The sequence below is a fragment of the Cibotium barometz genome, chromosome 22 (genome assembly GCF_041138505.1).
Source record: "Cibotium barometz isolate CiBa-2024 chromosome 22, ASM4113850v1, whole genome shotgun sequence".
NCBI lineage: Eukaryota > Viridiplantae > Streptophyta > Polypodiopsida > Cyatheales > Cibotiaceae > Cibotium > Cibotium barometz.
In genome coordinates, this window is record NC_141067.1 from 55,399,522 (window position 1) to 55,414,932 (window position 15,411).

A 15,411-nucleotide genomic window follows, 5' to 3' on the forward strand; every position below is an offset into this window, starting at 1 on the left:
CATGGTTTTTGGGCTGAAGCTGTTATGACAGCCGTTCATCTTATAAACAGGTCACCTAACACGAGGCTTGGTGGGAAAGTGCCAGAAGAAGTATGGACAGGGAAGCCTCTGTCATACAAGCACTTGAGAGTGTTTGGTTGCGTTGCGTACGTGCACATACGCAGGGAAATGCGCACCAAACTTGATCCTAAGTCTCACAAATGCATATTCCTAGGATATGGTGACAGAGGTGAAATGGGGTATAGACTTTGGGATCCCGTGAATAGAAAGATTATACGCAGCAATGATGTCATTTTTGATGAAGCATGCATGTATAAGGAGCCTGCAAGGCAACAGGAGCCTGGCAGAGTCATCTTTGATGATGATGGACATCATGGACAACAACCAAGGGCTGTAAATCAGCCATTACAGCAGCAAAACCAGCCCTTAAATGGTGCTGAAAATGGTCCAAGTGGACAGCCAGAGATGGCAGAAGATATCCCTTTGGATATACCACAGTTAGAGGAGATACCGGACATGATATTTCAGCCTTATGGCATGGAACAGGAGCCACCAATGGGTGATATGCAGGCTGGACAGCAACCTGCAAATGATGGTCATTGGGTACGGAGGTCCACTAGACCCTCCAGAGCTCCTGACAGGTTTGTTCCAGGGGTTGACTACTTGATGCTCACTGACTGTGGGGAGCCCTCATGTTACAAGGAGGCTTTACAGAGGGCAGACAAGGCTCTTTGGGAGTGTGCCATGAAGTCAGAGATGGATTCTCTGCACAAAAATGGAACATGGAAGTTGGTGCATTTGCTTGCAGGCAAGAAGGTTTTGCCATGCAAGTGGGTTTACAGGCTCAAAGTTGCACCAGATGCAAAGCCAAGATACAAAGCCAGGTTAGTGGCTAAGGGCTTCAAGCAGGAATATGGTGTGGACTTTGATGAGATCTTCTCTCCAGTGGTCAAAATGACCACACTTAGAGCTGTATTAGCTTTGGTTGCTCATGATGATCTGGATTTGATTCAGATGGATGTGAAGACTGCTTTTCTTCACGGTGATCTCCATGAGGAGATATATATGCAACAGCCAGAGGGTTATGCAGTGAATGGAAAGAAGAAGCTTGTATGCAAGCTGAAAAAGAGTCTTTATGGGCTCAAACAGGCACCAAGGGAATGGTATCATAAATTTGATACATTCATAAAATCCCAGAAATTCAGGAGAAGTGACATAGATCACTGCTTATACACCAAGAAAGCTTTGGATGGCAGTCTATTGATCCTCATCTTGTATGTTGATGATATGTTGATTGCCGGGAAATCTCGTAAGGAGATGGATGCCTTGAAGCAGAGGCTGCATCAAACCTTTGATATGAAGGATTTGGGTGATGCAAATCACATTTTGGGTATGCGGATACTTCGGGACAGAAATCAGCATGTTTTGTATTTGTCTCAGAAGGAATACATTGGCAAAGTCTTGCAGAGGTTCAATATGGACGGGGGGAAGAAGACTAGTACTCCTTTGCCTCCATATGTGAAACTCAGTGCTATGGACAGCCCACAGTCGGATAGTGACAAGGCTGATATGGCCAAGATTCCGTATGCTTCAGCTTGTGGCAGTCTCATGTATGCCATGGTTGCTACTAGGCCGGACATTGCATTTGCAGTGGGAGTGGTTGGCCAACCCTCGCAAGAAGCATTGGGAAGCAGTGAAAGGTGTCATGAGATACCTGAAGGGCACACAGGATATGTGCATTTGTTTTGGCAAACAGGATGCATTAGTGCATGGTTACACGGATTCGGATTATGCCGGTCATCCAGATAACCGGAAGTCCACTACCGGTTATGTGTTTACATTCACAGGAGGTGCTGTGTCATGGATATCCAGGATGCAAAAGTGCACTGCCTTATCTACTACAGAGGCCGAGTATATTGCAGCCACAGAGGCTTGCAAGGAGGCATTATGGCTATCTCGGTTAGTGGTTGATTTGGGTTATACAGGGGATATTCCATTGTTGCATTGTGACAGTCAGAGTGCCATCCAGTTGGCAAAGAACCCTGTCTTTCATGCAAAGACGAAGCGTGTGGATGTGAAGTATCACTTCATCAGAGAGGTGATAGAGAACAAGCAAATTCAGCTTGTTAAGATTCACACGGATGACAACCCGGCTGATCTGTTGACAAAGAGTTTGCCTCCGGAGCGGTTTGCTCATTGCAGACACTTGATGGGCATTGGATGAGGCCAGTTTCAGCCTTGATATGGCCTTGTATATTAACATGTACATGCTGATTTTTCTTTTCCTTCATTTAAGGGCACTTTGCCTTTAAGTGGGAGGTTGTTGGGGTAAAGGCATTATGCCCACCCTTATAGTGTGTACAAGCCCATAAGTTATAGTACATAGTACACTTAGTACTTTTAATGTACTAAGTGCACTATGTGTACTAGTGCAATATACATGTGTGATAGGGGAGTCACACACTCATTCCCATGAGTTGACTTATCCCCACAACTCTCTCTCTCTCTCCCTTGTTCTCTCTGTGTATGTCTCCCACATGAATCTCAAACCCTCATTCTTCTCTCTCCCATTCACAAGCCAGGTAGTTTGGGAAGGCGGAGTGGAGAATGGAGTTTACAAGCTTTCAGCACTCTCTCTCCCAGGTCCTCAGGTTTGTGATGAGTGGCAGTCTGGTAATGGCCACTTAAGTGTGGATACGCTGCAGGTGCAGGCTTTCCGTGACCAGATGGTGGATAGCTTGTCAGTAGATGGCAGCACTTGGCAGGAACTCTCCAGTACTGATGTTGGTAGTTCTTGTGTTCGTCAGTCAGAGGAAACTGAACAGGTAACTTATGCTCTGATGTCTCGTAGTATTCGGGACAAAGAAACTCCTGTAGATGAGGATATTCTTTCCACGGGGACCTTTCGGAAAGCCAAGTAAGTGGCAATTGATTACTTGCAGAAGGAGGTGGTTTCTCCAGGCTTTGTGGTTCCGGATTCAGAGGGGGTAGTTGACAGGTTTCAGAAGGCCTTGCGTGGTCTTCAGCAGGTTTCCAGGACTTGGTTTTGCACCGTAATAGGTGTTGATCCTTGTGAGCAATGTGATGCCTTTTTGACTCAGAAGCAGAATGGTTCATTGATCTGGTTGATGGACACCAGATTGGATGGGAGCTTCCTGATGAGGCAATTCAGCTCATGGTTGCGGATGACTCTTTGGGAGGCAGGATTGTGTTTCCTGTGGTTTTTGCGGCATGCGAAGGATCATGGACTCTTGTACATAGGAGGGGGATTGTTGGATGGAGTCCGCCTCCACGGTTGGAGTGACTCAGTTTGGGGAGGAGATCTGGACACGAGGAGATCTACTTCAGGCCCAGGAGGAGTTTTACGGAGCAGTAAGAGACAGTCATCTTTTGCCTTGTCTCGGACAGAGGCAGAGTACCGGGCTGTTTGTGATGCTGCTTGTGAGGTGGTGAGGATGCAGAGGTTGCATTGCAGGTTTGGGCTTCCACTGGAGGAACCCATGGTCATCCAGAGGCACTTTGTTCCTGAACAAATCGTTGCTGATAACATCTTGCTAGAGTTCTGTTCGACGGAGGACAGTACGGTGGACCTCTTCACGAAGTCGCTATCTCAGGATTTGCTCAGGCGGCACCCCAGCTCCCTGCGGTTGGTTTCACAGCCAGGAGCTGAGAGGGGGTGTTAGAAGTCATCTCCTGTCTATTTTTATACACCAGGGCCTTTGTTGTGGGTGTGCCCGCCCTTATGAGGTGTTTTCTCATTTTTCCCCACTCTCTGTATTTTTTTCCATTTTTTTCCTATTTTTCTGTGGCATGGGAGGCAGTCTAGTAGTGGCAGGAGGACCCTGAACTTGGCCGACTGCATCTGTGGAGATTCTGGAAGTGGCCGACTACACTGCATGAGTCGTGGGACTTCTCTGATGCTGGCCGACCCACTCTGCTGCTAGCCAACTGTGATTTTTCAGTCGTGGAGGTTTTTTGTGTCCAGTCGGCTGCCCTACAGCAGGCCAACTGCTGATGGGGGGCCATATAAAAAGGCCCCCAGCCCCTTGTCATTTTTTGTATCATTCCTCGAGATATTCTTGTGTATATAGAGCAGAGTTACACGCCTCTATCTCTCTCTCTCTTGTGCTGTGATTTTCTGCACTGCATTTTGCTCATGTTCCCAGATCTGGTCATCATCTCCGCTGCGTATTTAGACAAATCCTGCCACCCTGGATGAAGCAATCTCGTATGTCAAGTGCATTAGTGATTACAAGCGTCCTCCCAGTAACTTTTCCTCCGGCGCCCGTTCTTACCAGCGGAATCGACCCAATGGGACTAGCCAACCCCAGTGTCCCAATCCTGGACAACCCAACTCTCGGCGACCATATTCTGGACAACAGTCCTTCCGGTCGCGCTTCTCCGCGCAAGCTCCCGCGTCAAACGCAGGATCCTCTCAGACCGAATCCTCTGGCAGCAAAAACCGAGATTGGTCCCGATAGGACCGTCGCAGCACTGATCGGCGCAGCTTCAAGCGAGAAACCTCTTCAGGACAGCAAACCTCTTCATCGACTGCCACTTCATCCCAACCTAGTCGTCCAAGCCTCTGTACAATTTGTTCTAGCGATCACCGGTGGTATGAATGTCCTCAGCGCCCTAAACCCTCCAACACTCGGCGCAATTCTCAGGTGGACAGTTGCCACCCTGCTGATCATGACCCGCCTCCTGTGAAAGACAAAAACAAACAAATAGCTTGTTCTGTTCGCGTTTTTGACGTTGTCTGAACCCTGATGCTTAATGGCCAAAGTACCAACCCTGTTCCTGTGAATCTTTCCACGCAAGTCCTTAGTCTTCTGGGTTTCATTGGCGACCATCCCATCAATGTGCTGATGGACAGTGGCTGTTCCACTAATTTTGTGGGCACTTCTTTGGTTCACAAGCTTCGCCTACAGACCCGACATTTTGTGGATGCTTTTCAAGTAGAGCTTGCTGATGGTTCCTAATTGTAACAAAAAGGTGAAACAGCTTCAGTTCCAGATTCAAGATTACCAAGATCACCTTAATTTTTCAGTGATGCCATTGTCACATTATGACATGATACTGGGACAATCTTGGCTGTATAGATATGATCCAGTGATCAGCTTTTGTTCTCATTCAATCCAGTTATACCATGATGGTCGAGAGCAGGAACTTCGTGGCCTTTTCAGTACCAAACCCATCACTGTTGTTTCTGCCCTGCAAGTCAAACGCCTCGTCCACAAACGTGATTGTACAACATTCTTGGTCATGTTACGGGAGATTGAAGCAGAAACTAGTGAGCAATCTCAAGCCTCGTCATCAACAACTGCTTACTTGGGAGCAACCCTTCTTCAGACCTTTTCAAGATCTGTTTCCGAATGATCTTCCGACGACATTACCTCCTCCTTGTCCTGTGGATCACCCGATTGATCTTATCCCAGGTCAACCTCCTCCAACCCGAGCTCCATACCGTGTTTCTTACTCTGAATCTCAAGAGATACAAAAGCAATTACAGGAGTTGCTGGACAAAGGTCACATCCGTCCCAGCAAAAGTCCCTTCGGAGCCTCGGTTTTGCTTGTCAAAAAGAAGGATGGATCAATGCGGCTTTGCATTGATTACCGTGCTCTCAACAAGCTGACAATCAAGAACAAATTCCCTTTGCCTCGCATCGATGAGTTGTTCGACCAACTGCTTGGTGCAAAGGTGTTTTCCAAGATTGATTTGAAGTCCGGCTATCATCAAATTCGTATCCGTAATGGTGATGAATACAAGACAGCCTTTCGGACAAAATATGGCCATTATGAATTCTTGGTCATACCTTTTGGGTTAACCAATGCCCCGACCACTTTCATGACCCTGATGAATGAAATTTTTGGACCGTACTTGGACAAGTTTGTGATCGTTTATCTCGATGATATTCTGGTTTTTAGCCGATCTATGGTCGATCACAAAGAGCATTTACAGATTGTCTTTGAAGTACTACGCACCAATATGTTGTACATCAACAAGAAGAGCGAATTTTTCAAGAACCATGTGGAATATCTGGGTCACATCATTTCTACTAATGGGATTGCAGTAGATCCTAAGAAGATTCAGGCGATTGTGGATTGGCCCTTGCCTCTCACCATTTCAGATGTTCGATCTTTCTTGGGACTTGCTAACTTTTATCACAGCAAGGTGTATAGGTTTTCAGAGATTGCTGCCCCTTTGACAGAATTGACAAAGCTGGACAAACTTCAGTGGTCTTTTGAAGCTGAACAATCCTTCAATGATCTCAAGCATGCCTTGACGACAACCCCGGTCATGGCCATTGCAGATCCCACCCAACCCTTTGATGTAATGACAGATGCCTCAGATCGTGCTTCTGGTGAAGTTTTGATGCAGAATGATCGTGTCATTACTTTTGACAGCTTGGCCCAGCTCCAGTGGGACCCTGTTGAGGTCCTGCTAGATAGCCCGAATAGTCTCTGCTGGTGGCTCCAGTCTCCCCTCAAAGGCCCTGAAACAACGGGCTCTCCAGGTGAACCATATGGTGAGGCTGCTGAGGAGCTCCCATCGTAAATCCCTCTCCTGTGTCCAGCCGGCTGTCGAGAAATTCGGTGAAGGAACAAGGCGAGGCTGGCCCCCAATGAATCTGATGGCCTGGCTGCCCTGCTCCGTCTCGTATCCCAGAGCTGGCCCTGACGAAGTCGACCAAGCAGCGACCCCCCCACGTATACATGCCCTCTGGAGAGAGGGGGGCCAAAATGCGCAGCATCCTCAACCAGATCTGCTGTGCCTGTGGACAGTCCCATAGGCAATGTCTCTGTGTCTCCAGTGGGTGGCCGCATCGGACGCAGGCCGGCGGAAGGCCACTGAAGACAAGCCAGGTGCCAACTGCAGAGCCCCTGTGGGCAACCAGACACTGGAAAGCCGAGATCCTACGTGCCTGTCTGCTAGCCCAGAGCCTGGACCAAAAATCCTCCAGGAACTCCTATGAGAGTCCCTGAAGCCGCCAGTGCTCCGATGCAGCTGGAAAAACCGTCCTCGCAGTCAAAATATGCCTCCCCAAACGAACAGTGTACCGGAAAAAGGTGATCTCTGTGGCCTCGGGGGACGCATAAGGATCATGCCACTCGTGTTGATCCACACCCTGCGAGGACAGTATGACCGCATCCGGGGCGACTCGGATCGAGCGATCTTGCGGCGCCAGGCCTTCCACACCACTTGGCGCAGCGGCCCTTTCTATACTCTACACACGGGTACCCCCCACTGGCACTACAGGCCACCAGTTTGGATTTTCCCCCCTCCTATTGTATGATATAGCCTCTCAGTTATTTGTACTTTTCTGCACCTAGGGAGAGTCTCCCTAGCTGCCTTGATTGGATCTCTGCTCTGCCTTCTTATGAGCAGGAGAGGGGTTTTGTAGCCCAGTGGGCTTTTTTATAACTAATGAAAGGATCTTTTCTCGGAAAAAAAAAAAATAAGAATGATCGTGTCATTGCTTTTGACAGCAGGAAGTTTTCAGCCATTCAAAGCAGGTATCCTGTGTATGATAAGGAATTTTTGGCAATCGTGCATGCTTATCGGACTTGGAGGCATTATCTTCTTGGAGCAGATTCAGTTGTACGTACAGATCATCAATCTCTGACGTACATTTTCACTCAACCTGTTATGAACTCTCGACAAGGCCGATGGATTGAATTCTTGGCTAATTTCCACATGATTATCCAGTATGTTCCTGGTCTTCAGAATGTGGTTGCAGATGCTTTGAGCCGCATGCCTCGAGCCACTAATTTTGACATCACATATGTACAAATGGAAATCCCTGCTTGTTTTAAAAATGAGTATTTGACTGATAGAGATTTTGGAGATGCGTCCGTGCTCTCAAATCTGCTAATCCCAGTCCTGCATAAATGAACATGTTTGCAGCCTACACCATCATAGATGAGTTGCTGTTCTTTTCTGATCGCATTTATGTGCCTCACAATACTTCATTGCGGAAGATTCTCATTCAAGAGCATCATGAAGTTCCTTATGCTGCTCATCTTGGTATCAACAAGACATCGGCTTTTGTCTGCTACATACTTCTGGCCTCAGATGCAGCAAGATGTTATCAAATTTGTCAAAGCTTGTCATTCATGTCAGATAATGAAAGCATCTCGACAACTTCCTCAAGGGTTACTTCAACCGTTGCCAATTCCCAATGAGAGATGGGAAAGTATCAGTATGGATTTTATTACCACTTTGCCTCGTTCATCCAAAGGCAATGCTCATATTCTTGTGGTGGTTGATCGATTTTCCAAAATGGCGCATTTCATTCCTTGCAAGAAAGCTACTTCAGCCCTAGATGTGGCATCATTGTTCATGCAACATGTCTTCAAATTGCATGGTTTACCGAAGACCATCATCTCTGACAAAGATCCAAAGTTCACGGGACATTTTTGGACATCTTTGTTCAAATCTCTTGGCACGAATTTGTTGTTCAGTTCAGCCTATCATCCTCAAACAGATGGACAGACTGAAAGAGTCAATCAGATTTTGGAAGAAATGATTCGACATTACATTCAATCCCGTTTGGCATCATGGGAAGATTATTTTCCACTCGTGGAATTTGCTTATAATAATTCCTATCATTCATCAATTGGATTAACTCCATTTCAAGCAGCATATGGGCATACTCCTCTTGTGCCTACAAACTTTGTTTTACAACACAAAGTGGCGTTGGCAGATCAGTTGGTTCACGAGATGCAAGATGTGCTTGTGCAAGTTTGAGATAAATTGGTCCATATGCAACAAACATATCAAAAACAAGCCAACAAGCATCATCGACATGCAGATTTTAAAGAAGGAGATTTGGTCTTGTTATATGTGGCACCTCACCGCTACAAAACAGTGAAGTCGGTTTTTCCCAAGATTCTTAAGAAAAATTCAGTTGTCAGTTACAAGTTGGAACTTCCACCTTCATGGGGGAAGGTTCATCCGACTTTTCACATTTCTTGGCTCAAACAGTATATTCAAGGAGATTCGCCTATTCCAGACTTGTCTTTATATATACCAGAAATTGAAGATGACCATATTATTCTTATTCCAAAAGTAATTCTTGACATGCGACAGAAGGAAACAAGAAGAAAGTTGACTACAGGATTTCTTGACCACTGTGAGGATTATGTTGTTAATCCCTCATATTGTGTACTAATTACTACTTAAGTACTTAACTTAAAGAACAAGAAACTTCAAGGAAACATTTGAGAGAAGATTGAATTGAATTGATTAAACTGAGTACAATAGATCTCTTATATAGGAGATGAAGAGACACATTTGAAGAGGCATGTCCTTAGATGAAAGGACATGACCATAGACGAAAGGATACAACTTTAGGCTAAGGGATGTGTCTATTCGATGTAGAGGCACAACCATTCATCAAGGGATACAACCATTCGTCGAAGGGATGTGGCTATTCGATGAAGAGTACATCCTTTGGCAAAGAGTCGCAACCAATCGAGGGTAGGGGTTCCCTTGGCTGGTTACTCTTTGCATCTGCAAACAACAGGAATCAGCAATGAAGAGAGGATCTGATACATACATACGTCACAATCGTGACATTTCCTCCCATTTAAAATAAAACCCATGTGTCAAATGATAGACATCCGTTTGTCAAAGAACTCCTGAAGAAGATTAGGGTACTGCTGCATTTCTTCATCTGGTTGCCAAGTGGAATCAGACTCATCCAAATCCATCCACTTCACAAGAAATTCTGTAGTCAACTTTCTTCTTGTTTCCTTCTGTCGCACGTCAAGAATTACTTCTCGAACAAGGATAATATGGTCATCTTCAATTTCTGGTACATATGAAGATAAGTCTGGAACAGGCGAATCTCCTTGAACATACTGTTTCAGCCAAGAAATGTGAAAAGTCGGATGAACCTCCCCCCATGAAGGTGGAAGTTCCAACTTGTAACTGACAACTGAATTTTTCTTAAGAATCTTGAAAGGCGCATAGAAGCGAGGCCACAACTTTGGAAAAACTGACTTCACTATTTTGTAGCGGTGAGGTGCCACATATAACAAGACTAAATCTCCTTCTTGAAAATCTGCATGTCGACGATGCTTGTTGGCTTGTTTTTGATATGTTTGTTGCACATGGACCAATTTATCTCGAACTTACACAAGCACATCTTGCATCTCTTGAACCAACTGATCTGCCAACGCCACTTTGTGTTGTAAAACAAAGTTTGTAGGCACAAGAGGAGTATGCCCATATGCTGCTTGAAATGGAGTTAATCCAATTGATGAATGATGGAAATTATTATAAGCAAATTCCACGAGTGGCAAATAATCTTCCCATGATGCCAAACGGGATTGAATGTAATGTCAAATCATTTCTTCCAAAATCTGATCGACTCTTTCAGTCTGTCCATGGATGATAGGCATACTGAACAACAAATTCATGCCAAGAGATTTGAACAAAGACGTCCAAAAATGTCCCATGAACTCTGGATCTCTGTCAGAGATGATGGTCTTCGGCAAACCATGCAATTTGAAGACATGTTGCATGAACAATGACGCCACATCTGGGACTAAAGCAGCTTTCTTGCAAGGAATGAAATGCGCCATTTTGGAAAATCGATCAACCACCACAAGAATCTGAGCATTGCCTTTCGATGAACGAGGCAAAGTGGTAATAAAATCCATACTGACACTTTCCCATCTCTCATTGGGAACTGGCAACGGTTGAAGTAACCCTTGAGGAAGTTATTGAGAGGCTTTCATTATCTGACATGAATGACAAGCTTTGACAAATTTGATAACATCTTGCTGCATCTGAGGCCAGAAGTATGTAGCAGACAAAAGCCGATATGTCTTGTTGATACCAGGATGAGCAGCATAAGGAACTTCATGATGCTCTTGAATGAGAATCTTCCGCAATGAAGTATTGTGAGGCACACAAATGCGATTAGGAAAGAACAGCAACTCATCTATGATGGTGTAGGCTACAAACATGTTCATTTCTACAGGACTGGGATTAGAAGATTTGAGAGCACGGAACGCATCTCCAAAATCTCTATCAGTCAAATACTCATTTTTTAAACAAGTAGGGATTTCCATTTGTGCGTCTGTGATAGCGAAATTCGTGGCTCGAGGCATGCGGCTCAAAGCATCTGCAACCACATTCTGAAGACCAAGAACATATTGGATAATCATGTGGAAATTAGCCAAGAATTCAACCCATTGGCCTTGTGGAGAGTTCATAACAGGTTGAGTGAAAATGTACGTCAGAGATTGATGATCTGTACGTACAACTGAATCTGCTCCAAGAAGATAATGTCTCCAAGTCCGATAAGCATGCACGATTGCCAAAAACTCCTTATCATACACATGATACCTGCTTTGAATGTTCTTTTCAGATCGCATTTGTGTGCCTCACAATACTTCATTGCGGAAGATTCTCATTCACGAGCATCATGAAGTTCCTTATGCTACTCATCCTGGTATCAACAAGACATATCGGCTTTTGTCTGCTACATACTTCTGGCCTCAAATACAGCAAGATGTTATCAAATTTGTCAAAGCTTGTCATTCATGTCAGATAATGAAAGCCTCTCAATAACTTCCTCAAGGGTTACTTCAACCGTTGCCAGTTCCCAACGAGAGATGGGAAAGTATCAGTATGGATTTTATTACCACTTTGCCTCGTTCATCCAAAGGCAATGCTCAGATTCTTGTGGTGGTTGATCGATTTTCCAAAATGGCGCATTTCATTCCTTGCAAGAAAGTTGCTTCAGTCCAAGATGTGGCGTCATTGTTCGTGCAACATGTCTTCAAATTGCATGGTTTGCCGAAGGCCATCATCTCTGACAGAGATCCAAAGTTCACTGGACATTTTTGGACGTCTTTGTTCAAATCTCTTGGCACGAATTTGTTGAGACTGGAAGAGTCAATCAGATTTTGGAAGAAATGATTTGACATTACATTCAATCCCGTTTGGCATCATGGGAAGATTATTTGCCACTCGTGAAATTTGCTTATAATAATTCCCATCATTCATCAATTGGATTAACTCCATTTCAAGCAGCATATGGGCATACTCCTCTTGTGCCTACAAACTTTGTTTTACAACACAGTGGCATTGGCAGATCAGTTGGCATCGTCGACATGCAGATTTTCAAGAAGGAGATTTGGTCTTGTTATATGTGGCACCTCACCGCTACAAAATACTAAAGTCAGTTTTTCCAAAGTTGCGGCCTCGCTTCTATGGGCCTTTCAAGATTCTTAAGAAAAATTCAGTTGTCAGTTACAAGTTGGAACTTCCACCTTCATGGGGAAAGGTTCATCCGACTTTTCACATTTCTTAGCTCAAACAATATGTTCAAGGAGATTCGCCTGTTCTAGACTTATCTTCATATGTACCAAAAATTGAAGATGACCATATTATCCTTGTTCCAGAAGTAATTCTTGACGTGCGACAGAAGGAAACAAGAAGAAAGTTGACTACAGAATTTCTTGTGAAGTGGATGGATTTGGATGAGTCTGATTCCACTTGGCAAACAGATGAAGAAATGCAGCAGTACCCTAATCTTCTTCAGGAGTTCATTGACAAGCGGATGTCTATTATTTGACACATGGGTTTTATTTTAAATGGGAGGGAATGTCACGATTGTGACGTATGTATGTATCAGATCCTCTCTTCATTGCCGATTCCTGTTGCAGATGCAAAGAGTAACCAGCCAAGGGAACCCCTACCCTCGATTGGTTGCGACTCTTCGCCAAAGGATGTACCTCTTCATCGAATAGCCACATCCCTTCGATGAATGGTTGTATCCCTTGATGAATGGTTGTGCCTCTACATCGAATAGACACATCCCTTAGCCTAAAGTTGTATCCTTTCGTCTATGGTCATGTGCTTTCATCTAAGGACATGCCTCTTCAAATGTGTCTCTTCATCTCCAACATAACAGACCTATTGTACTCAGTTTAATCAAGTCAATTCAATCTTCTCTCAAGTGTTCCCCTGAAGGTTCTTGTTCTCTAAGTTAAGTACTTAAGTAGTAATTAGTACACAATATGAGGGATTAACAACATAATCCTCACAATCGGCACAAGGTAGCTAGGCCTGAAGGACATTCGAGCAGCAAAGATGGCACTCCAGGCAGCAAGCACACATAGTCAGGCAGCAGAGATGGCAGCCCGAGCAGCAGGCACACACAGTCGGGCTGCAGAGATGGCAGCTGAGCAGCAAATCAGGTGTGTATTTGGGCGGACAGGCCATGGGCAGCCCACACGTGGGAATACAAAGTATTATTATTGGTTGTGGGTAATTATAACAGCCCGACATGATTAAAGATGCCCGACCCCACCAATAACGTTGTGTATATATACGTGCATGACAAAATCATCAAAATCATCTGATTCGTCTTAGCACAAGTCTACAACAATTTCTCAACAAGCGTGGACTGGCCAAGAGATTTTCAGTAGAGCTCTAGCTGTGAATTGACACTTCATTCTCAACCCTCCATTGTATTGAATTTTAGTTATATCACATTCTTGTTGTACGTACTCCAAATCAGTAGTTTAGGACTCTTTGTGTGTGTTATGTGTGATTCCACTAAACTCTTCTTTCTATCTCTGAAAACCCTGGCACATAAGCACAAGTGTTCTACCGGATGATGTGATTGGGACTGTTTGTCCTTGGGGGAGAGCATAGTTCCAATCAAACACCTGAATGAAGCACATGTTTGGAAGAATGATAGGTTACCATATGAAAACATTTGCCTCAGCCTGAGGTGGAATATCATTCATCCCCCCTAGGATACCCCCCTGACCATGACCAGCCCTACCCTGGATGTCTCTAGGCATTATAAATCTGAAATTAAGAAATTATACAACTTCAACTTTGAACCATGTAGTATGAACGACAACACCGAAAAAACTGAAATTCTGAAATTATACAGCATGAAGTTTTGAAGATTCTGAATTTCTAAAATTTTGGAAAGTCTGAAAATTCTGAAAATAAATAGGCTGCCATTGTACTGCATAGTACTGTGTCCGAAAATGTACATACAGCTTACAGGTAACAGTGTGCACGTACAATTGTAGATGTGTAAATACTATGATACAATGCATAAACAAAGTAAATGTAAATTTTGAGAGAGAGAGAGAGAGAGAGAGAGAGAGAGAGAGAGAGACTTAAAGTTTTCATGAATGCAGGTATCATGGCACTTGGATATGTTGCAGCATTCGATGAGACATTAGCAAATGTAGTAATAGCATCAACTGGCATCCCCCCTCTTCTTGATGCCCTCTGTAATGAACAAGAAGATCACATCAAGAGTGCCAGCACATGGTCTCTGGGACAGATAGGGCGGCATAGTCCGGTACATGCTTTAGCAATTGCTGAGGCTGGGGTGCTTCCAAAGTTAGTATCAGCATTCCTTTCGCCGAGCAGCAGCGAGGACTTGCAAAACAAGTGCAAGAGAGCATTGAAAGCCATAATAGATCATCTGACACATCTCCCTGCTTTGGATGCATTGCTGCAAGTAAGCGAGGGGTGGGGGGTATAATGCATTGCCGTACACTGAGAAGCATTTATTTTATTTTAAGTGGTTTTCATGTGTGGTGCTGTGGATAGGGGCCGAGGCTACCTGAGGGTATACTGAAGTTTGTGGTGGCACAGCTGGCCAAGGTGTTGCCCAACGATGCGGATGCGCGGACGAGGTTTGTGACGTCGGGGGGGTTTGAGAAGCTGCAGAAGCTGCTGCCGCTGGAGCCAGGCAGCGAGCTGAAAGAGCACGTCGACAAAATCAACACCTACTACCCCATCGAGATCGTGCACTACTACTCCCCCGGCTACTCCGAGACCCTTCTCCAGAAGCTCACCGGAGCCAAACCTGCCGTCGCAGCTGCATGAAATGCTATCTTGAACTCTCTCTCTCTCTCTCTCTCTCTCTCTCTTCCACGTCACCTATATCCTTGAACAATGGTTAACATATGGTAGGAGTCCACATAATTTAAATGGATCAAACTCAACAAGCAATACCCCTTGTTATACAAATAATTTGCCACCCAATCTGTTGTAACACATTTCATGTGAAATATAATATAAAGAAATACATGCCCACCTCTATCACCATTTGTCATGCCCACATTTCACATGTCAAATACTTGTGAAGTTCTCACTTGACTTAAAAAATACACTAAAGGCAATAAAACACAAGCCTAAGGTCACTTCCATTTTTTTCATGGGGGAGGTCGTACGCGTCAAAAAGCAACCTTGCATCCAACTTAAAACACCACTACACCATGGACCCATATGTTGAAATGGAGATCAATGTAACAACACACACATAGATGCAGCAAGCAAGGAGAGATAAATGGAAGCACAACACTCAAAGTAGATTGATGAGAATGAGTGAAGTACAAGTGAAGTGACATGAT

At 44.6% G+C, this 15,411-nt stretch overlaps 1 protein-coding gene across 1 annotated transcript in view; it reads left to right on the plus strand.

Moving 5' to 3' along the window:
• LOC147626738 (uncharacterized) overlaps window positions 1-14,956 on the plus strand; it is a 37,227-nt gene extending 22,271 nt beyond the window's left edge. Inside the window, exons 7-8 of the mRNA XM_086816979.1 lie at window positions 14,185-14,513; window positions 14,606-14,956. Of these exons, the coding sequence (XP_086673105.1) occupies window positions 14,185-14,513; window positions 14,606-14,884 (608 nt within the window). The 3' untranslated portion in view covers window positions 14,885-14,956. The remainder of the gene's footprint in view (window positions 1-14,184; window positions 14,514-14,605) is intronic.
• The last annotated feature ends 455 nt before the right edge of the window (window positions 14,957-15,411 follow it).